This window comes from Glycine max, chromosome 18, assembly GCF_000004515.6.
Source record: "Glycine max cultivar Williams 82 chromosome 18, Glycine_max_v4.0, whole genome shotgun sequence".
Taxonomy (NCBI): domain Eukaryota; kingdom Viridiplantae; phylum Streptophyta; class Magnoliopsida; order Fabales; family Fabaceae; genus Glycine; species Glycine max.
The window spans coordinates 16,445,414-16,469,757 of NC_038254.2; the positions used below are offsets into that span (position 1 = coordinate 16,445,414).

The 24,344-nt window shown below is 34.9% G+C and overlaps 1 protein-coding gene across 1 annotated transcript; it reads right to left on the reverse strand.

Annotated features, from left to right (window-relative positions):
* Positions 1-717: 717 nt before the first annotated feature.
* LOC100808045 (uncharacterized) lies at positions 718-17,277 on the reverse strand. The gene is made up of 11 exons (XM_003551940.4): positions 17,048-17,277; positions 16,536-16,864; positions 15,464-15,541; positions 14,795-15,354; positions 13,218-13,850; positions 12,886-13,040; positions 2,575-2,783; positions 2,346-2,479; positions 1,881-2,215; positions 1,692-1,795; positions 718-1,239 (listed from the first exon to the last, which is right to left on the reverse strand). Exons 2-11 carry the CDS (start codon positions 16,831-16,833, stop codon positions 1,169-1,171), a joined length of 2,577 nt encoding a protein of 858 aa, XP_003551988.1. The 5' UTR covers positions 16,834-16,864; positions 17,048-17,277; the 3' UTR covers positions 718-1,168.
* Positions 17,278-24,344: the final 7,067 nt, after the last annotated feature.

The window sequence follows — 24,344 nt, forward strand, 5'->3', positions numbered from 1 at the left end:
CAAGTACTAGAGGTTCTGACAGAACCAGAGGAGTAAGGAATGGGTTGGAGTGTTGCTGGGTCAAAGAAAGTAAGTGTTCCATGAGACTGAAAACTCATGTCAGACCTAAAGTGACAAACATTTCTAGTGTGATCATACTTAAGACAAAATTGACACTGAAAATTGACAAATTTGCCACTATCTCGACCCTTGCTGGAGCCACCACTCTTACGACCGGCACACTACCACCACCACCACGATCAGCAAAGCAAATAATCGAGTTAAATAATTACCCTTAAGAAATTACGTGTAACACCAAACCTGATATCCTAAACGACTTCGAGGGGATGCTAGTAACACTGCTAGTCATTTAATGAAATAAAGATGACAACATACCTTAAAATAAATTAAAAGTGAGAAAACATCTTTGTTTGCTTGGAAGGAGCTCTTAATTATTATTAACATCCTTAGCAACAAGATTTTTTTTTCTCTGTCCGCAACAGAGAGAGCATAGCAGGAATAAGGTCGGAGGATGTTAAAGCAGAGGCTTGAATAGAGTAAGATTCTCCATAAAAAGCAGGCTTGGGAACAGTAGAGTCATGAATATAGGGAAGTAATGTTAAAATATTATCCATAACTACACAACGCAATTTCAATGGCCCCTCAACTTAGACGAGGAAAAAAAAAGGCTAAAGTAAAAATTGATTTAGATGCAATCACATCAACCATGTGCAATAATTTGTCAAAAATAAAAAATAAAATAAAATAAAATGTGAAGTAGCAGTTCATGAATACAAGGCTTCCACTGATGATCAATTGAAACACACTGAATTGCAACTGCCTAATGCCATGAATCGAGAGGTGATTCATTGCTTTCACTCTGAAGAGTCAGATACATCTTCACAAAAAAATAGATCTACCTATAAAGATTACATTCTTCCCCTTTAAAGGGGTATGTGACAATCATCTATTTTAAGCTCGTGGTTTTACAATACAAAAGTGAACCTCTATTTCTGAACAAATTAACACGCCAACTCCATCACAAGGCTACAATAACTGAAGATACCTTTGTGCTATTGAGAGTGTGTCGGAAGAACAATTCCAAATCCAGGTAAAAAAATCGTCCATATTTGCTTCTCTACAGCACTGGATAACATGCTTAATGAAATGCAACCAGCCTAAATCTATCTTAAAGAATTCCCTTGGAAATGCTAGATGTTGCATTTATCTTTAGCGAGCGCTCAGGGATGTAGGTAACACCTGTTTAGACCATAATGTAAATCCATGAGAACCTGTGCAATAACATAATGTGCATTTTGCATCTTGATTACCACTATATGCATAGCAAGCAAACTGTTTCTGATGAAGAATGAAACAGAATGCACCAAATAAACCAAACTTCTTTATATCAATGACTAGTCCCAAACAGAACTGTACATAAAAAGGACCCAAATGAGTGTCTGGCACAGAAGTATCACACCTAGGGGATGCCAAAACAAGACCTTAATAAATGCATGACTAAAATTGCTGTGCCCAAAGATAGAATTTTTTGTTATGCCCATGAGTCATGAGCGATTCTTCAAATCAATCATAACAGTCATAGAATTAACAGACGTTTAGGCAGCAGTTCATCAATTCATTACTAAGTATTGACCAAATAATTCTTGGATAGAAGCTCAAGCATTAAGAAGTAAAAGTCTCATGATCTGTACCTTTTTCCATGACATCAATTTGCAAAGAGTCGAGTGTAATTATGCCATCGGTCAATGGAAGTAGCTCAAGCTTAATGGTGGCTGTGGATTGAGACGGGATACATCTGATGTGGCCAATACATGGTTTTAAATTAATCAGTGTTAGTTTTAACAAAATCATAGAAATATCAGTGAGAGCTGGAATATTACCCGAGTGGAACTCTACTCTGCAGCCAAAGATGTGTACAACTTAGGCCAGAACTAGCAATGACATCATCATTCATTGAAACTGACTCAGGTCTGACATCATCATTTTGCTTCTCATTGTCTTTTATAAGAGAAGTAAAGCTCCCCCCCTGGATGGCACCAACATGTCTTTCAACATTTATCCTTCCTAAAAACTCTTTGAAACCAATAAAAGGACTCATTGGACTAGTGGGTGAACTCAGAGAAACCACTGACGGGGGTGAAGTAAATGAGGCAGGAGCAAGCACTGTCAGTGTTAGATCTTCAGATGTCAAATTTGAAGCTTGAAGAGTTAAAACCTGATAAATAAGAAACAATTAAACTAATCAAATTGTAATTCAAGTAGGAAAAATATTCAAAACAAACTAAATATGAGCTCCAATGCAAAGCCCTAACTCAAGATAGTCAATAGTGAAAACATATATTGACCTGCACAGGAAGTTGAGAATTTCTTTCATAAGGTCCAGGAGACTCTCCGGACATCTCAGATGCAACAGAGATTATAATATCCCTCGATGAACGTGGTTGCCAACTGGTTGCTTGCTTAAAGAATAATCTTGATGCTATATTTAGCATAAAAACAAGGAGAAAACAACTAATTAGCACCTTAGCAACTACTAGATAATACACCAACAACCAAGGAGACAAAAAAGCTTACCCGTATAATTGCATCGACAAGACACCATAATTGCATACTGATCGTCAATTGAAGCAATCTTTGTTCTGTCAGGACTCTTGGAGGAAAGACTTGATTTTGCTGAGTTTGGAGATTGCACCTTTGAAAACTGAGAGCTTTCATCCTGAGCCTTTAAATTCTTTGACATAGAAGTTGCAGGTTTAAGGATAAAAGAATGCTCTTCACCTCTCCTGTAATTAGAAACTTCTAGTCAGATCATGTGATGATGATTAGAGCTAATTGCATAAATGATATACCAAATTCTGAATTTCACCAACCATATTTACTAGTACTAAGCATTTTCGGTCATTTTTTAATAGTTAATCAGATTGATAAACTCAAAAAAGATACAAACTCATACATTCCAGGAGAGGGGATGAAGCAAGGGATTGGTGGGATTCAATCCCTTCCTTACTCAACCAAAAGTTAAAAATACATTTCCCCCAAATCTGCAAGGGCAGGGGAAGTTTATTCTATTGCTAAACATTAAAATATTTCACAATATTATCCTTGTCGTAACCTTTACTTTCTAGCATGTCATGTCCTCCAACAATTCACCATTCAGATGGTCAAATAAGAAAAAGAAGTAAATTCAATTACAGTAGTGTAATACACATTAGTCTCAAAATAATAAATACAGATATATCACAGGATTGTTATTAAGCTTTTTAATAAAATTCAAAGGTCATATATATATCACCCTTACTTTCCCCATACTGTCAATAGCAAGACTCCCCTCCATTTCCTAAACTTATATGGTACTAAAGAAAATTTAACGCCTTTCCTACACTATTATTATTGGTGTTCTCATTTGCATAATGAGCCCACACACATGGATAGCTTATAAGCCATTTTGAAACAATTTTCCCCCTCTTTTGCAGGGTTGGGTTGGGTCACTCAGTACAAGCACACATAACTGAATAACCAAAGGCACATGCAGCATGGTATTATACAGGATTATTAAAATCTTTTAAATAAAATTCAACGGTAACAATGAAATTTTACGTTTCTACTCTTCCTGTTAGAACTAATATGTCTTTTGTATTTTGTTTATGTACTTTTATATTACTTTATGCTTGTACTGTCCTTTCTTGTCTTCTCTTTTTCCTTGATGTATCCGTTTGTTCAGTGCACCCCTTTCTTCTCTTGTAATCAATCACCTTGTATCAATATATATAAAAGTCTTTTGGTTAGGACTCAAGCTTTACCAAAATAGAACTCTAAAGTCTCAAGTTGGTATCAGAGCAGGAATGGTCCCGCTTTGGAGTATCATCTTGTTCTGTTGTTGTCAGCGGTTAGGTGCACCTCGTAGAGCATGACCTAACCTAAGTGATTTCGAGAGCAAAAGCTCTCTCACGCTCTTTCACGCGCCAGTACAGTCAGCGCTGCTATTGGGCGCGTGAATCTCAAGCGCCATCGTCTTGTCACCGGAACGCCACTGCGCCTACACGATTGTCTTTGTCGGCTCATTCTGGACCCAGTACAATCCCTGTTTGGCTCTAGTTCTCACATCCGAAAAGTGGGTCTACAATCCACCCCTTGTTCATTTGGTTCTTGCACACCGATAATTTCCTGTGCTTGATAAATGGCATCTGCAAATCCTGCCTAGGTTAGCTTTGTTATTCTTAGCCAGTCCCAAGCTCGGATAAAAGGAGAGGGTTGTGTTAGGCTTTCGACGGCCAACGTAAAACTTTGTCGAATCTCTATGACATGAATCAATTACGTAATAATGTGAATGCTAGGTCGTTGTCCGGAAGCAACGCGCTGTATGGCTCGAGTACAGTGTCAAAAGAGCAAGGGCCGCTACATCGCCGCCCGGATGTAGTGAAAAGTAAGCAAGGGTTCCCACATTTTCGTGAACGGGTGTGGGTAAAGAAGCTAGTTCATGACAGGAGGATTCGCTTTGGTACATGGAATATAGGCACACTTACTGGAAAATCTATGGAAATAGTGGATGTTATGGTGAGGAGGAAGATCAATTTTATGTGCCTACAAGAAACTAAGTGGACAGGTGAAAAAGCGAAAGAATTAGACAACTCGGGATTTAAGCTGTGGTATACGGGAAAAATTAGATTAAGAAATGGGGTAGGGATTATTGTGGACAAGGAGTGGAAGAAGGATGTCGTGAATGTAAGAAGAGTAGGAGATCGTATCATAGCCTTAAAATTGGTAGTGGGACAGGACACCTTTAATGTTATTAGTGGGTACGCACCTCAAGTTGGGTTAGCAGAACACTTTAAGGTAAAATTTTGGGAGGATCTAGAAGGGGTACTTCAGGATATACCCCAAGGAGAGAAAGTTTTCCTAGGAGGGGATCTCAATGGACATGTAGGTAGCGTGGCTAGAGGTTTTGAGGGGGTGCATGGGGGTTTTGGCCTAGGATGTCGTGAATGTAAGAAGAGTAGGAGATCGTATCATAGCCTTAAAATTGGTAGTGGGACAGGACACCTTTAATGTTATTAGTGGGTACGCACCTCAAGTTGGGTTAGCAGAACACTTTAAGGTAAAATTTTGGGAGGATCTAGAAGGGGTACTTCAGGATATACCCCAAGGAGAGAAAGTTTTCCTAGGAGGGGATCTCAATGGACATGTAGGTAGCGTGGCTAGAGGTTTTGAGGGGGTGCATGGGGGTTTTGGCCTAGGGGAGATGAATGGGGAGGGTAAATCCATCTTGGAGTTTTCGGAGGCTTTGGATCTTTCTATAGCCAATACATGGTTTAAGAAAAGAGCGGAACATCTTATCACTTACAAAAGTGGAGGGACATGTTCTCAGATAGATTTCTTTCTTATCAGGAAGTCTGATAGGAAGTATTGCTTGAACTGTAAAGTTATCCCGGAAGAGAGCTTGACTACCCAACATAGAGTTTTGGTCATGGATGTAAGAATTAGAGATAGGGCAAAGAGAAGAAGTCCTATGGTAGCACCAAGGATCAAATGGTGGCACTTGAAGGGTGAGAAACAAGGAATTTTCCAACAAAAGATATGGGAGGGATGGTGTGGACAATCACAAGGAAGTGCAAATGATATGTGGAACAAGATGTCCCAAGAGATTATTAAAGTGGCTAAAGAGACGTTGGGTGAATCTAGAGGTTTTGGACCTAGGGGTAAAGAATCGTGGTGGTGGAATGAAAGTGTTCAGAGCAAAGTTAGAGTAAAAAAGGAGTGTTTCAAGGAGTGGTCTAGGTGTAGAAATTCTGAAACTTGGGATAAGTATAAGATAGCTAGAAATGAAACCAAAAAGGCGGTGAGTGAGGCAAGAGCCCAAGCTTTTGACGGACTATACCAAGCTCTAGGAACCAGGGACGGAGAAAGATCTATATATAGGCTTGCTAAGGGTAGAGAGAGGAAGACTAGAGATTTGGATCAAGTAAAGTGTGTTAAGGATGAAGAAGGCAAAGTCTTAGTGCATGAAAAAGATATCAAGGAAAGGTGGAAGGCGTATTTCCACAACTTATTTAATGATGGATATGGATATGACTCTAGCAGTCTAGACACAAGAGAAGAGGACCGGAACTATAAGTACTATCGTCGGATTCAGAAACAGGAAGTAAAGGAAGCGTTGAAAAGAATGAGTAACGGTAAGGCGGTGGGGCCAGACAACATACCTATTGAAGTGTGGAAAACTCTTGGAGATAGAGGTCTTGAGTGGCTCACCAAACTCTTTAATGAAATTATGAGGTCAAAACGCATGCCGGAGGAATGGAGGAGAAGCACGTTAGTGCCAATCTATAAGAACAAGGGGGATATACAAAATTGTGCAAATTATAGGGGAATCAAGCTCATGAGTCATACCATGAAATTATGGGAAAGAGTGATCGAACGGAGATTAAGAAAGGAGACTCAAGTTACTGAGAATCAATTTGATTTCATGCCGGGAAGGTCGACCATGGAAGCGATCTATTTATTACGGCGGGTGATGGAGCAATATCGCATGGACCAACAAGACTTGCACTTGATTTTTATTGACTTGGAGAAAGCGTATGATAGAGTGCCTAGAGAGATTTTGTGGAAAGCTCTAGAGAAGAAAGGGGTTAGGGTTGCATATATTCGAGCTATCCAAGATATGTATGATAGGGTATCGACTAGTGTTAGGACACAGGGTGGAGAGTCAGACGATTTTCCCATCACAATTGGTTTGCATCAAGGGTCAACCCTTAGCCCCTACCTTTTTACCTTAATTCTGGATGTCCTCACGGAACAAATCCAAGAGATAGCGCCGAGATGCATGCTTTTTGCAGATGACATAGTCCTCCTTGGAGAGTCGAGGGAGGAGTTGAATGAGAGGTTGGAAACTTGGAGACGAGCTCTAGAAACACATGGTTTTCGCCTAAGCAGAAGCAAATCGGAGTATATGGAATGTAAGTTCAACAAAAGAAGGAGGGTTTCTAACTCAGAGGTGAAAATAGGAGACCATATTATCCCTCAAGTCACACGGTTTAAATATCTTGGGTCTGTAATACAGGATGATGGAGAAATTGAAGGGGATGTGAATCATCACATTCAAGCAGGATGGATGAAATGGAGAAAAGCATCGGGGGTGTTATGTGATGCAAAGGTACCGATCAAGCTAAAGGGAAAGTTTTATCGGACTGCGGTAAGACCGGCGATTTTGTACGGAACAGAATGTTGGGCGGTCAAGAGCCAACATGAGAATAAAGTAGGTGTAGCGGAGATGAGGATGTTGCGGTGGATGTGTGGTAAGACTCGACAGGATAAAATTAGAAACGAAGCTATTAGAGAGAGGGTTGGAGTAGCGCCTATTGTAGAGAAGATGGTGGAAAATAGACTTAGGTGGTTTGGGCATGTAGAGAGAAAACCGGTAGACTCTGTAGTGAGGAGAGTAGACCAGATGGAGAGAAGGCAAACAATTCGAGGCAGAGGAAGACCCAAAAAGACTATAAGAGAGGTTATCAAAAAGGATCTCGAACTTAATGATTTGGATAGAAGTATGGTACTTGATAGAACATTATGGCGGAAGTTGATCCATGTAGCCGACCCCACCTAGTGGGATAAGGCGTTGTTGTTGTTGTTGATAAATGGCATCTGCAGGGTCTTCTGCAACTACTTCCTCCAGTAGCCCTATTTCTCCCTTCTCTACAACTCCCTCGATCACAACTGAGAAACTCAACTGGAAAAACTATCGGGCCTAGTCTGATTCAATTGAGATGTGGTTCCATGGTCAAGGACACCATGATCATTTGGAGAAGGAAGTGAATGAAGTCCCTGTTGAGAATAGAGCTGTGGCAGAAACTAGACTGCCAGCTATGTACTATTCTATGCAATCTGTAGACCCTGAGTTGCTAGAGATACTTAGGTCATTCAAGACCTGTTCTTCTTTTTGGAGGAATGCCCAGGATGTTTTTGCTAATGACATTCAACATCTGTTTGATTCAACTCAGAAGGTTGTTTCCCTCCAACAGACCAACCATGATATGATTTTGCACATGGTTAAAGCTAGAGCTATAGTTGAAGAATTGAAAGTATTCCTAGTATGTGATTCTGCAGAATAAATGAAGAGGCTTGATAAACTATTTATGGTTTTGATCTTGTGGAGTTTGCATTCAGATTATGATCATGTGCATGATCAAATTCTGTCTGGTGACCACATTCCTTAAATGAACAGCTTAGTCACTAGACTTCTCCATGTTCCTACTTTGGTGAAAGGTAATGCAGCTGCAGCTGTTGAGACTTCGGCCATGGTTGCCTCTCGTGGTAGGGGTAGAGGGGGTCGTGGTAATAGAGGAGAAGGGTGTGGTGGTAGAGGGGGTCATGGTAAGCTGTGGTGTTCTTATTGTGGAAAAGAAAACCATACTCAAAATAAGTGTTATGACCTACATGGTTGGCCTGATAAGGCAGCAAATGTCTCTACATCTGAAAAGGCTGAATCTCGATTTTCTGGGGAAGAATATCAGGAGTGCCTGTTGCTGAAATCTAGCAGCCAAGCTCAATCATCTTCAGTACCAAGTGTTACAACAGCCTGCATTTCACAATTTGTGGAAGGTCAAGGTCCATGGATAGTTGATTCAAGTGCTTCCTATCACATTTCTAGTTATAATTCTTTGTTTTCCTCTATCTCCTCACCTTATTACATTAGCCAATGGGTCCAAAGACGCATCTCAAGGAATTGGTCAAGTTCCTTTTTCTCCCTCTTTGAATTTAAATTTTGTTTTATATATTCCTAATTGTCCTTATAGCCTAATTTCTTTATGCCAGTTGACTCGTTCCTTAAATTGCTCAGTAACATTTGACGTTGATTCCTTTGTTATACAGGACTGTGGTACAAGCTGGCTGATTGGCATAGAACATGAATCACAAGGCCTTTACTACTTGGAAACCAGCCCTTCTGTGTCCTGTTTTACTTCTTCGTCTCCAAAGCTTTTGCATGATCATCTAAGTCACCCAAGTCTTGCAAAATTAAAGATAATGGTTCCAAGTCTTAGCAAGTTACAAATATTAGATTGTGAATCTCGTCACTTAGGCAAACATGTTAGATCATCCTTTCCAAAGCAAGTTGAAAAAAGATGTAACTTGGTTTTTTCTACCACTCATTCAAATATTTGGGGACCAAGCCGTGTAATATCTTTTGGTTTCAGATATTTTGTTACATTTATTGATGAATATTCTTGATGTACTTGGATTTATTTAATGAAAGACAGATCTGAACTTTTGTCTATTTTCATGGGAAGATCATTAAAATTCTTAGAAGTTACAATGCAAAGGAATATTTCTCTTCAGAACTTTCTTCCTTTTTGTCCTCACAAGGAATCCTACATCAATCCACATGTTCACACACCACAACAAAATGGAATAGCTAAAAGGAAAAATAGACATCTGATTGAGACTGCATGAACCCTGTTGATTGATGCAAAATGTCCTTGTTCACCATTGGGGTGATGCAATCCTCACTAGCTGTTTTTTAATAAATAGTATGCCTTCCTCATCTCTTGATAACAAAATTCCCCACTCTAATTATCATTCCTAATGAACCTATTAGAGTACAAGTGTGAGGTGAAGTCCCACATTGAGTAAAAGTGAAAAAGTTGAGCATCATGTAAGTGAGGAGAAGACCCATAAACCTGAGCCTTAAGGTTTTGAGTTAAAGTGTGGCATCAAGTTTCCTTATGTGGTTGTTCATGGCCCATTGGTGTAAATTTCTCCGGTGTTTACTCCCCTCGAATTCCCCAACAACTGGTATCAGAGCTGATGGTTTGACTTGGTGACCGGCTCAGACGAGTGAGATGGCGGCAATGGATCCTTAGTCTTGAGGATCCCTTGTATCGAAAGTCTTTCTGGCGGTGGGTCCAGGCAGCGTGTCCCGTTGGTGGAACGGTGGTGCAAGTGCCGCAAGTACCTAAAGCATGTGGGCTCTAATGGCTACCATGGAATACTCGTGGATGGTAATGACTTCCGCTTGAGGGGGAGACTACCATGTGAAAGAGACTCACACTTGAGGGGGAGAGTATTGGAGTACAAGTGTGAGGTGAAGTCCCAAATCAAGTAGAAGTGAAAAAGTTGAGCACCATGTAAGTGAGGAAAAGACCCATAAACCTAAGCCTTAAGATTTTGAATTAAAGTGTGGTGTCAAGTTCCCTTATGTGGTTGCTCATGACTCATTGGTGTAAATTTCTCCGGTGTTTACTCCCCTCGAATTCCCCAACAACTGAACTCTTGTATCATGTTTCTCCCAAAGTCTTTGGTTGTACATGTTTTGTTCATGATGTTTCTCTAAGTCTTGATAAGCTCTCAGTAAGAGCTATCAAATGTGTGTTTCTTGGTTATTCACGCCTTCAAAAGGGATACAAATGTTACTCTCCAACCACCGGGAGATACTACATGTCAACTGATGTTACCTTCTTTGAAGAAACCATGTTCTTCTCCAAACGAAAGTCCAACTCTACACAACAGGTTTTGCCTATTCCTTATCTCGGTCCAGTGGTACCTTCTACTCATACAACATCAAATCAAGGAGAAATTCAACCCATTTCTCCAATCAGCCATCAAGCTAAATTATCTCCATCTTCTATTTCTACATTCCAGAGAAGGACACAAAGAGCTAGTTCCATAGTGCAAGAAGATTCTCTTGATTCATGCCCTTTCTCCTCAGCTAATCCTACAAGGAATCCTTTTCCATCATCACTTTCTCTTGATGTAGACTCAGGTTGGCCTATTGCCCTTCAAAAAAGGTATTCAATCTACTCAAAACCCTCATCCAATTTACTTGAGTTACCACCATTTGTCTCCTTCATATTTCTCCTTTTATTTCCTCTGTCTTCTATTACTATTCCCAAAAATGTTTATGAAGCACTTACTCTCCCTGGATGGCAACAAGCCATGATTGTTGAGATGCAAGCTCTTGAACATAGTGGTACATGGGAGTTAGTTCCTCTTCCTCCTAGGAAGAAGGCGGTTGGCTGTCAATGGGTATATGCTGTCAAGGTTGGTCCTAATGGTGAAATTGATCGTCTTAAGGCTCGTTGGTAGCCAAAGGTTACACTCAAATATATGGTCTTTGATTATGGGGATACTTTTTCTATTGTGGCCAAAATCACTATTGTTCACCTTTTTCTTGCCATGGCTGCCATTTGTCATTAGCCTCTTCACCAGTTAGACATTAAAAATGTTTTTCTTCATGGTGAGTTGGAGATCTATATGGAGCAACTTCCTAGGTTTGTTGCTCAGGGGGAGTCTGATTTGGTTTGCAAACTTCATCAATCTCTTTATGGGCTTAAACAATCTCCAAGAGCTCAGTTTGGAAAATTTATTCATGTTGTATAGAGTTTTGGGATGAAACAAAGTGAAGCAGATCACTCTGTTTTTTATTGTCACACTTCCCTTGGTAAATGTGTTTACTTGGTTGTTTATGTTGATGATATAGTGATAACAGGAAATGATGATTCTAAAATCTCCCAGTTGAAACATTTGTTTAGCCACTTTCAAACCAAGGATCTTGGCCGCCTAAAGTACTTCCTCGGTATAGAGGTGGCTCAATCCAAGGAAGGCATTATTATCTCCCAAAGGAAGTATGCTTTGGATATTTTGGAAGAGACATGCACGATTAACTGCAGACACATTGATAGTCCCATGGATCCAAATCAAAAGTTAATGGTGGATCAAGGTGAACCATATTCAAACCCGGAGAGATAAAATATTAGTAGGGAAACTCATCTACCTTACAATTACCAGGCCTGACATTTCTTTTGCAGTGGGAATTGTTAGTCAGTTTATGCAGGCTCCTCATGTTGATCACTGGAATGTTGTTCTTCGCATTCTCAGTTATATCAAGAAGACTCTAGGACAGGGACTGTTGTATGAAGATAAAGGAGACACTCAAATTTCAGGATATTGTGATGCTGATTGGGCAGGGTCTCTCATAGATAGACGCTCTACTACAGGATATTGTGTATCTATTGGAGGAAATGTTGTCTCTTGGAAGAGCAAGAGGCAGAATCATGTTGCCAGATCAAGTGCAGAAGCAGAATACAGGGCTATGGCTTCAGTCACGTGTGAATTAGTGTGGATCAAGCAACTTATTCTAGAGCTAAAATTCTGTGAAGTTCAGCCAATGAAGTTGTATTGTGATAATCAGGCAGCCCTCCGTATTGCCTCTAATCCAGTGTTTCATGAGAGAACCAAGCATATAGAGATTGACAGTCATTTTGTGAGAGAGAAGTAGCTGTCCAAGGAGATTGCTACAGAGTTTGTCAGCTCAAATAATCAACTAGCAGATATTTTGACTAAATCTTTAAGGGGGCCTCGGATTGATTTCATATGTTCCAAGCTTGGAGCATACAATTTATATGCTCCAACTTGAGGGGGAGTGTTAGAACTAATATGTCTCTTGTATTTTGTTTATGTAGTTTTATATTACTTTATGCTTGTACTGTCCTTTCTTGTCTTTCCTTTTTCCTTTTTCTCTGCTCTAGCCGTTTGTTAGTGTAGTCTACACCCCTTTCTTCTCTAGTACTCAATGACCTTGTGTCAATATATATAAAAGTCTTTTGGCTGAGTGTTAGGACTCGAACTTTACTAAAATAGAACTCTAAAGTCTCAAATCTTCCAAAGCAAGATTACCACATTCCTAAACCTACATGGCAATAAAGAAAATTTAATGCCTTTTTCACATCAATAAGTAGCAATATTCATAGTATTGAACCCATAGTCCCATACTCGGCGATATCTTACATGGCATCATGAAACAAACATATGTAACTGAAAAACCTGGGGTGTATACAGCATGATATTAGACAAGTAACAATACAAAAAACAATAAGATTCTTGAAAAAAAACAAAAACCTGAGGGCTAAATTTGGTAAAGAATGGTCATTTCCAGCTTCAATACATGCAATTGGTAATGATGATGGTGGTCCACTTTTTGTAGCCTCTTCATAAACTATGGTTATGGCATCTATAAATATCACAATACCTGGAACATGTGCAGGAGCAACATTCTGGAGAACAACTAATGAAATATTAATAAAAACAGAAGCAGAAAATAATTAACAGTACAATCCCCCCCCCCCCCCCCCCCAAAAAAAAAAAAAAAGAAAAGCATGAAGGTGTAATATTCAACAAAAATAAAGGTAAATATGCCAGATAATTTGGTTCAGTGACATTATAGTTCAAACCTTTATCTGAACGCACAGAAGATCCTCTGAATTACAGTCAGCTGCAAAGGAATGAATCTCTACAGGTTGTATTATTTCAAATTTCCTTCTCCACCTTCTTCCAGGTGTGTAGATACCTTCTAATCCACAGCAAACGGAAAACCTTTCTCGCTCCAATGAAACACCTCGAAAAGATAAAAGTTCTTCTACTCCATTTTTTTTCCTTAATTTCTGAGATGGGAATTGATCCCAATCTTCAATGTCAAAGCTTGGCTTAGAACTAGCTGCTTTTAAAGGAGGATTTGGTGCATTTGTATTTTGAGGTAATGCTGACATTGAGTAACTTCTGAAATGGCTGCCAAAGGAAAATAATTGAGAGCCAGGTGATGCTGAAGAATTGGACCTCTGAGAGGTGTTACCGATTCCTGAATTCAAAGAAAATTGAGGAGGAGATAGCGGGCGAGAAGCAAGGGGGAGAGTGTTATCTAATGGAAGTATCCATTTTAATAGTGCTCCACATGGATCCTGATTTGTGTGAACTGAATTGTTCTGGTTCTCAGAAGACAATATTTTATCCTGATACTTTTCGTATTGGAGAATTTCTATGCAAGGGTCTCTAAGAAAATCAACACCAACATTCACCTGTAAAAGAACCTGGATCCTTCCAAACAGGAAAATAGAATCAGATCAGTAATCCAAGTAATGAGAATGGCCAGCATAATTAGGAGTATATCACAAGACAAAATTTTCATAAAGATTTCAGAGGTATTACAGAGGCAAGGCATATGCCACTAAAATATATTTGAAATTTAACATAAGCTTAAGTAAAATGAAGACAACAGACCAAGGTTCTAGCCAGTAGCAGTGAGTGAAAGACTAGAGTGAAGCAATACCTACACATCACAAAAGGTATGTTCCAGAAATCTAAATTATGACGATAATACACAGGTCAATATACTCCACAACAGCCCAAGTACCACATAGAAATATTTGGCTCCAAAAGCCCCAGAGAAATATAAAATAGTGTAGTTACAAGAAGAATCAAAGCAGAGCATGCAATAAACTCAAAGCACAATATCACCTAGATAAGTAAGATTTTATACAGTTCTACTAAATGATTTTCAATGAGTTTTACAAATGACAAGCACCCAAGAACTTGGGGAAACCTCCCATAAAAGCTAGCTGTTAAGGGGGGAGAACCAAGCCACTTACTTAAATACTCCACCAAGCATCCCACACTACTCAGTGTGGGACTTAGGCACCCCATAACATCTGAGTCCTTATCAACAAAAAGGATGAACAAATGAACTGGATGGTAGACGATAAACTCATAGCACAACATCATCCAGATGCAGTAAAGTTTTATACATTTTTGCTAAATGATTTTCCATGAATTTTGTAAACAAGATTAACAAATGAATTAGATGCCAAATAGATTGTCTGTGTTGCAAGCTGCAGAAATAGAAAAATGAAGCAGCCAAAGGGGAAGAAGAAAACTTATAAGGCTCAGTCCCAAATTTAACTAAAAAGTAGTACTCCATCTGACACATGAAAATGAATGAACATGTTCATAGTTACCGAAATTTTATGGCACATACCACTATGTCTCCATTTGGTAGGGCACAACAATTGACAGAATTTCTCGCCACTCCACCAGAAATAGTTGCATCAAAATTTGCTCTATCAATAACTGCACTAATAGAAGATGCATTTTTTGCGGTGTCTTTAATTTCAAATGATGAGATCCTTTGCCCATTTAGTTCAGAGTAGGACTTTTCTGAAGAACCTCGTTTAGACCAAAGCGGCTCATCAGACTCAGAAATCCTTGCAAAGAAATGAGAACTCTCAAATTTTTCCAGCAACAATGCAGTTTGTCTTTTGTGAACCTCCATCCTTAGAAGGGATTCACCAGCAGAAGCATCCGCCGGGTGATCAGTCTTCACTTTTTCCAATTTATCCTCTTTCTGCTCTTGTTTGCTAGGACTCAGTTGCCCTTCTCCAGATACCGAATCATTTCTGTTTTCAACATTTCCATTTTCTTTGTCAGAACTGTGACCCATGCCATTCTTACTCATCACAGCAGCAACTTTAAATGGAGTAATAATCTCTGTATCCTGCTTACAAGCAGACAGGCACGCTAGGATATGAACTTGTTCACCTGAATTCCAAATATAAATTAGATCCTATCAACTTCCCTTGTGACCTGTTAGACCAAATCAGGCATCTAAACACCAAGATTCATGTACCAAAGAAGGAAAGAATCTTACCAGGAAAGAGAAAGGAACGATCTAGAGAGCGCAGGGACTGCATATCCGACACATGATTCCAGTTCTCAGGAAGTTCCTCTATAAAAATAAAAATTTAGAATCAGATGCATCACATCACATAAGCAAAAGAATCTCACCCATAACATCATCAAGTATAGACAAATATTGTGCCCTCATAACACTAAACTCTAAAACTTAAAACTGAATGCTAACAAAAACCATCTTGGTTGTATTTCACTTTTGTCCAAATCTCAGTTGTCACTTACCAGTAAACAGACAGACAATACAGAATAAGGCCATCTTTGGATAAATTTTTCTATAGGCACTTGTAGATGGGAAAAGAAAAATAAGAAGGTAGAATGAATTAAACTTCTCTCATTAGTTAAAATTAGCTTATACACAAGTTAAAATCAACTTTTACATAAGCTAAATGAGAGAATTTCTATTGAAGCCGTAATGCATGAGTTGATTTTAATTTATGAGAAAACTCAATTCATTTTAATTTCTTATTTTCGTCTCTTGTAACTACTTATGCATAAATTTATCCAAACAGGGCCTAAACAGTTTCTTAGAATTTGAGTTTCGGTCTAACTCAACCATACAAAACCTGCTTCGGCATGTAAGGTGAGAGTTGCTCCCAGTTATATACACTACTTTGGCCATATCACTAGTTAATGTGGGATCTCCAACACACCCTCTCACACCGTGGACTGGAGAACTCAAGTGCGAAGTTCCCAGGATCAGTCATCTGCGGGTGGTCCGATAACATCCCAATAGGCCAATCAACAATCATTAGGAAAGACTCTCTCTCTCTCTCTCTCTCTCTCATACCATCTTACAATTTGGATTTGATACACTTCTTTCTACTAAGACCATATCACTAGCTGATGTGGGATTTCCAAAACAGTTCAATTCAATGCGATATTCTCCTTGATCTCACTCCCTTTAGTAGAACTAAAACGCACTACTACTCTCTAACCCCATTTCCTGTTTCATTAAACTAATCAACCAAACATTGTCTTAACTATAACAAAGCATAGAGACAAGTTCGTGTCAGTGTTGCAATACATACTGTAAGGAATGGTGATCCATCCTTCGTCTTCGGAAACATCCAGGTGCTTGGCCAAAACGGGAGCGTCATTTTTGGAACTCTGAGCGCCGTTTTCGCCCTCGAACTCTCCGTCGAAGTGCTCAACTTGGGCGTAGGGGTCGTCGGACATGAGACTCTCCAATGACGACGCGCCGTCTGTGGGGGGAGTCGTCGTCGTCATCACCGTCGTCGTTGGAGTCGCCGCCGTCGCCGTCGCCGTCGAAGAAGGCTTTTCCCTGTCGGAGTAGACGTGTGTGGTGGAGCGCATCAGGAAATTCATCTTTTGTGTGTTTGTTTGTTTGCTTGTTCCTCTGCGAATCAGAATCAGAAGGTGAGATGATAATAGCAAGGGTTTTGGTTTTGGTGAATGTTCAATTTGAGAAAGTGAAAATGAACTATGAAGTGGTTTTGAGTGAGGGAATGAGCGTGGATAGTGAAGGAGGAATTGGAAGATCTATGGTATGGAAGAGAATTAGAAGAAGAAGAATGAATACCTGATGAAGGATCCAACACAGTGAGAGAAAGAGACAGAGAATTTGCAGTTGCGAGAAGTGCAGACTTCAATCTCGATCTGATTCTGCTACACTCCTCTTCCACCTTGCAACACAATTTCTTTCTTAATTAACTACCAACAAACGCACCGTTTAGATCATCGCCAGCCTACCAAACCCTGCTCAATTTGGGGTGATTAGATGGGATTCGGATTTTTTTTCTCTAATCAAGTATATCATTCGCGGGATGCAATTATGTTGGAGTATAATAAAATTGTTATGAATGATAAAAAAAATTATATATTAAACATATATTAAAGATTTAAATTTGAGACTGAGATTAAATCGAAACAATCTCATACACGTTTTGTTGGTAGATGGGGTTTAAGTTTAATTTCATTTGAACAAATTACAAAACACCTCTAATTTTTATCAAATTACACATAATTCTACTTTTTTATTTTCCTATACTAACTTTCCTTTGAGTTTGAAAATATTACATAATATTCACTTATATGTTTAAAAAATATTACAATGATATTCTCTCAAATCTTACACTAACACTCCTGCAAAGAGGTAACTATAATGAATGAAAAACTATAATGAATGAAAAAGCAGAAGGTGTTTGTATAATTACACAAAATATTTAGGAATGTTGTTGTAATTTGCTCATTACCTTTTAAGAAAAATAATTAGGTGGTTTTTGGATTTTCTTTAATTACAATTTAAGGATTTTTGTTTTACACTTGTATCTCTTAATTATCAAATGATGAAGCACTTTTAAAATTGTCTTTTATTTTCATTTTAATCTTTGTAAGTTATAACTTTAAGAAAGACAAATCTTCTTAGAATAAGAAAAAAGACTACACATTAAAAATGTAAAATAATTTTATACTATTATGAAATTATATTTCATCAAATATGGTAAATTTGTCAACTTTTACATTTATTATCTTAAAAGTCATACCTCAAATGATTTCTAATTGGTTATAATGTAAAACCATTTTATATCAACAGAACATAGCTATGAAACTCTTTAAATTTAGCAAAATTTCAAAAATGTCCCTAAAACTATAATTCATTTCATCTACGTCCATAAATTTAATCACTCAATATCATTTTTGTCTCTAAACATATGCTAATATGATCACTTATGACATGTTGTACATAACTTTGAACTAAAATGAGTGCTCAATTACAGTTTAGGAGACTTTTTTGAATTTTGTCAATTCTAGGGACTAAAGTAACAATGAATCAAAATTTCAAGAATTTATCTCTTGTTTCTATTTGCGTGTACATCGATAGTAAGGGATAATGAATGGTTCCTAGTTTCTAACAAGCTACCTAATGACATTCTTGATGCGATCCTAAATATCAAGTCGCCCATGGGTTCAAATGAGGGAGATGAAGTTGTTTGGTCATTATTAAGAAATGGTAGCTTCTAGACTAGGTTGGCGTATGATAAGACCTGGGAAAAGGTTATTCCAACTTTTCCAGGTAATTTTACGACTATTTGGGCTTGGTCGAGTCAAAAGTGTATTCGTTTTTTTGCTAGGGTGGGTAACTAGGAAAATTCTGCCAACTAATGAGCTATGTGTGAGAAGAAATATGGCTTTTGAGGCCTCTTGTCTCCTATGCAGTAATGTTGTGGAGACTCTTGCTCATGCCTTGTGTGATTGTCCTAAGGTGAAGGAGGTCTGGATGAGACTCTTGGGGCACCATCAATTTCCAGATTCATGAAATTTGGATGCCCCTATTTTGGGTAAAAAAAAATGATGTTTAAGTTGTGAATTTTGAGGGGAAAAAATTAATCAATTCATTTTTTTGGAAATTTTAGATTTTAAATAGAAAAAATATAAAAATATATATTTACTTAATGTTAAAATAACAAGATATAATTAACTTAATAAAAAATTTGAGACTTAATTGTAATTTTAGTCCCTTACATATTGAGATTATACAATTTTGGTTCCTTAAGTTTCAATTATGCGAATTAAGTTTTCTAACTTTATTTTTATTTACAATAAGTCTCTTTGTTACTCTTCCACTAAAATTTTAATTGATCCAAAGAAATTGAGAAAGCATTGGAGCCTGGAGTTCAAGCCTCCACCCTATACTTTAACAATAGTACTAAAACCACTAAGTCAATATGTTTGTTTGGTATATGTATGAAGAATATTGTTATATATTAGTTTTTGACTCATGTGATGTACGGGATAAATAATTTATTTGTGTGTTTATAGGGTAAATTTGTATTAAATAATATTTGTATAAGCAAAAGACATTTTTATTCATGCTTTTTTTTTATTGAACTATTTGTTTTGACACATAATAATAGGTAAAACATTCTAAAAATAAGTGAATTTAATAAAAGTAAGGTAACATGTATTATTGTTAATAAAACATGCATTACTTTTACAAAATTCAATTCTCACTATGCATTAAATACACCTTATCTTTTAGCTTGAAACTCTACATCAAGCTCTAATGAAACAAAAACAACATATTGAAATTGTTATATTAAACAGTCTGATCAATCTAAAAAGTAATACAAGATTTATTTAACTGCAATAGTTGATTGTATTTGATTTTCATTATGTTAAAGATTAGCTTTTCATGGTGATGATGAATTAATTGCATCAAGTAATAAGGAAAATTTTCTTGAACTTTTAAATTTTCTTACTAACCACAATGAAGTTTTGAAGAATACATGTGGAAATCTTAAGTTAATAGCTCCTTCAATACAAAAAGATATTGTTAGAGTGACTACCAATGAAACCACTAAAGTCATACTTGATGGTCTAGGAGATAAGTTGTTTGCTATTTTGATTGATGAAGCTCGAGATATTTGTTAAGGAGCAAATGGTTGTGGTTTTGCATTATGTGAATAAGAAAGGGCAAGTTATAGAGTGTTTTCCCGGTCTTGTTCATGTTCCTAACACTGATGTTCTATCATTAAAATTGGCTTTGGAATCATTATTTGCAAAATATGGGTTAAGCTTGTCAAGGTTGCGTAGACAAGGATATGATGGAGCAAGTAATATGCAAGGTGAATTTAATGGTTTCAAAAGCTTGATATTGAAAGAGAATTTGTTCTACATTCTATATTCATTGTTTTGCCCATCAACTTCAATGAGTTCTTGTTACATTGGCAAAAAAACATGTTCAAATTGCATTAATTGTTATTCAATTTAGTTGCTAATTTGTCTAATATTGTTGGAGCATCATGTAAGCACTGGGATATTTTTCGAAAAAGTCAAATTACAATAGTGAAAGAAGCATTGCAAAAAGGAGAAATCTCAAGTGAGCATGACTTGAATCAAGAGAGCAGGAAACACTAAATGAAGCTCACATTATGGTACATTACTTAGTTTAGTTTCTCTTTTTTCTTCCATGATTGATGTGCTTGAAATAATTGAAGAAGATGACATAAGTTTAGAGCAAAAGGCTAAAATATGTGCTTTGTTAAATTCTGTGCAAGCTTTTGAATTTGTTTTCATCTTGCACTTGATGAAAAATATTCTAGGAATTACTCATGAGTTTTCTCAAGCATTACAAAGAAGTGATCAATATATTATAAATGCTATGAAATTAGTTATTGTGTCCAAACAAAGGTTACAAACAATGAAGGATGATTGACATTCTCTGCTCGGTGATGTTTCATTATTTTGTGAAAAACACAATACTATTGTTCAAAATATGAATGACACTTTTCAAACACAAGGAAGGTCAAGGCGCCATATGGAAAAGTTTATAATTTGCATCATTTTTAAAAATTGTTTTATCAAATGATTGATCGACAACTTCAAGAGTTGAATAATCGTTTTACAAAAGTGAATATTGAGTTGCTTCTTTGTGTAGCTTGCTTAAATCTAAGAAAATTATTTTCTACATTTGATAAGAAGTTGATTTGTTTTGCATAATTTTATCCTTCAGAGTTTTCTCTTGTTGAACTTTTGGCACTAGATAATCAACTTGAAAATTATTTCATATATGTATGTTCTCAAAATGCATTTTCAGAATTAAAAAGAGATTAGTAATCTTTTAGTAAAATTTGTGGAGATTAGAAAACATGTTGTTTATCTGTTGTTATATTTTCTTTTAGAGTTAGCTTTACTACCTATGACAATTGCATCAATTGAAAGAACTTTCTTTGTAATGAATATCATCAAGAATCAAATGAGAAAGAGTGGTTGAATGATTGTTTAGTTACTTATATAGAGAAAGAGATTTGTGATAATGTTGGAAATGAAAAAAATCATTCAATGTTTTCCTAATATGAAAACTCATAAAGAAAAATTATGATATATATTTATACTTTAAATAATGCTATGTTATATTTTTAATACTACAAATTTATGTATAAATATTCTCCTACCACCTAAAATTTTTGAATCTGCCATTGTATGTATCTGCTGATATATAGATAATGCATATTGGAAGAGACTATACATATTCTCAAAATTTTTATTCAATTAATTAATGTAAATTTTAAATACAAAAATAAATTATTTATATCTTCCAAATAACATTAATATTTGTGATGTTTTAAAAATAATAAGAGTTCCTTAAAAAAACAACAATGAGTCCATAAATATGATAGAATAAAAGATAAAATAAAATAAATAGATATATATTAAAAAAAATTTAGAGGTATTAAAAAGAACCTACTCATTAGGAACTATAAACAATCAATTTATTAAGAATACTTGTAAGATTAATTGTTTTAATTTGTTAAATACATGTAACATTTGATAGGATAAAAGATTATATATATATATATATATATATATATATATATATATATATATAATGTATATATATATATAGAAGAAAATTAATTACAATTTCATTTCAAAAGGTTTTTAATTTATAAGTGATACCAATTTTGTTTCACATTATTAAAAAGTAAAATAAATAACTAAAAATTATTGAAAAAAAGTTAAATGAATATTTCAGAATATTTCTCCTTTCATTGTATCATTAATAATATTAATAAAAGAAGAAAATTGATCAACATAACATTAATATTAATGATATTAATAATAGGAATTTTATTAGGAATTATTTTGAAAATACGTTTGATTAATATTTGTAACATTTAATTTAAATTGTATCATTAAATTGATATTTAAGGGTTATTAACATATAATTATGTCTTAAAGGCAATTATATGATTTAATTCATTATAATATTTTCATAACCATTAAATTATCTATTAATTGAAAAAAAATTATTTTAACAAATAAATTGATTCAAAATGTGAAAGATTACATGTTAATTGTAAATTATATTGCATAATTTTTTGCTTATTAAGATAAATCATATTGTTGAATTGAATTCTCAATGAAAATTAAAAATTTGTAAATTATTTTTCTAATTTTAGCCACCTACTAAACCTAAAATAAACTTTTATATGAATGATGTTTATATTATATTTGCTTTTAGTTCCTAATATTTTTTTTTCATTTTGTATTAGTCTCTTTAAAAAATATTTTATTAGGGATTAAAATCAAATATCAAGGGCCAAAAATAAATTTGTTGTTTTATTAGGAATTCAATACAAAAAAATTATTAGAGACTCAAAACTAAATTTCCTAATTTATAAGAAAATAGTTTGTCAATGATAGATAAAAGTACTAAGGGACTTAAACATATTTCTTCAACAACAAAAAACAGTTTAACATTAGAATAGACATGAAAAATTTCATAATAATATCATTAGAGTAGTAAAAAAATTAATTTTGTTATATAAAACATACTTATAAATTTAAGAGACACGCATAATTAAAACTTTGTATAGTATTTTCCTTTGAAGATGATCCTACTCTTGTTATTGTATCTCAATGGGTCAAAACCATCTAGATGGGAAAAAAATGTCGATTGATTACATGAATTGATTCTCTATTTATAATGATAATTAGAAGGTAGATGAAAATAAAGTCATATACATTAGTTGTCTACTCATTTAAAATAAAACCTAACATTTCAATTTTTATTTATTGAAATGACATTTTTTATTTTAACTCTATTAATTTCATCAAATTATTTTAATATTTTATATTTTCACAACTATTATGCAAATAAGAAGACATTAATTTTGAATTGGTTACAACACCTTCTGTTATGGCTACATTAATTTTGATTAATTACATTTCAAACCAAACCTATTTTTTCTCCTTTCATTTACTCGCCAAATGATACAAAATATATTTCTAGAACTACCTCCACCTACTTCCTACTTCCTTTTATATAAAGATATAAAGATTCTTTATTAAAATTATTTGAATGTAATTTAATTACATATTTATACAATAATTATCAATGATAGAATATTTTGTCAAAAAATTCAATAGTAGAATAATTATTTAAAAAAACACTAATGTAATCAATTTAATCCTTTAGTAATTTAAACATGATGAAACTCAATCAACCACTATTATTAATTATAACTTTCGATCAATAGCTAAATATGATAAATCAAATCAAGGACTATTATTAAGCTAAAATTTTTATCCATGACCATGAAATTTTTAAACCCATGTGTTGCACAAGTTCATTTAAATTGTATTTTTTTATTGTATTTAGTATTTTTAGAATATATGTAAATAAATACAATTATATTGTATTCTATAATATATTGTAAATAACTATAATAGTGTTTGTTTATAATTGTATTTAGTTTTAAAATATTTTATAGTATATCAAATATAATTATATTAAAATTGAAAAAGTTGATTAATTATATTTATAATTTAATTAATCTTGTCTTAAAAAAATATTAAGCCTATTTATTATGATTTGTACTTTCTTCTAATAATAATAGTGATACAATACCTATAATACCTATGTGAGAAGTAAAGAGTAATATATATATATATATATATATATATATATATATATATAATAATAATAAGCATGAATATGTAATATATAATTAATTTATTTGAGTGTTTTTTTGTTATTTTGTGTTTGTAATTAATAATTTTTAAATATTTTTATTGTAAAAATTAAATTTTAGTTTAAATTTGTTGAAATAGTGTGATTATTATTAAATAGATATGGTTGTTAATGATTTTATAATGAATTTTTTAATCATTTAAAGATATTAATTTTAATTATGTAATGTAAATAATGCAATGGTTAAAATAAAGAGTATAATATAAAGTCATCATATTTTAAGTGACAAAAATTAGTATTTTTTGTAATCAAATTTAATATTTGATTGACTTAAATATGTTTTTTATCACTAATATATATTCGAATTTTGTGTTAGATCCTTGATAAATTTTTTCTTTTC

What these genes read in the sequence shown, in the direction of transcription:
- LOC100808045 (XM_003551940.4), bottom strand. Translation starts at nt 16,833, where the DNA reads ATGAATTTCCTGATGCGCTCCACCACACACGTCTACTCCGACAGGGAA. An exon ending in TTACCAAATTTAGCCCTCAG is followed by an intron (nt 2,784 to 12,885) that starts GTTTTTGTTTTT and finishes TTCTAATTACAG; the next exon opens with GAGAGGTGAAGAGCATTCTT. An exon ending in TTGTCGATGCAATTATACGG is followed by an intron (nt 2,480 to 2,574) that starts GTAAGCTTTTTT and finishes TGCTAAATATAG; the next exon opens with CATCAAGATTATTCTTTAAG.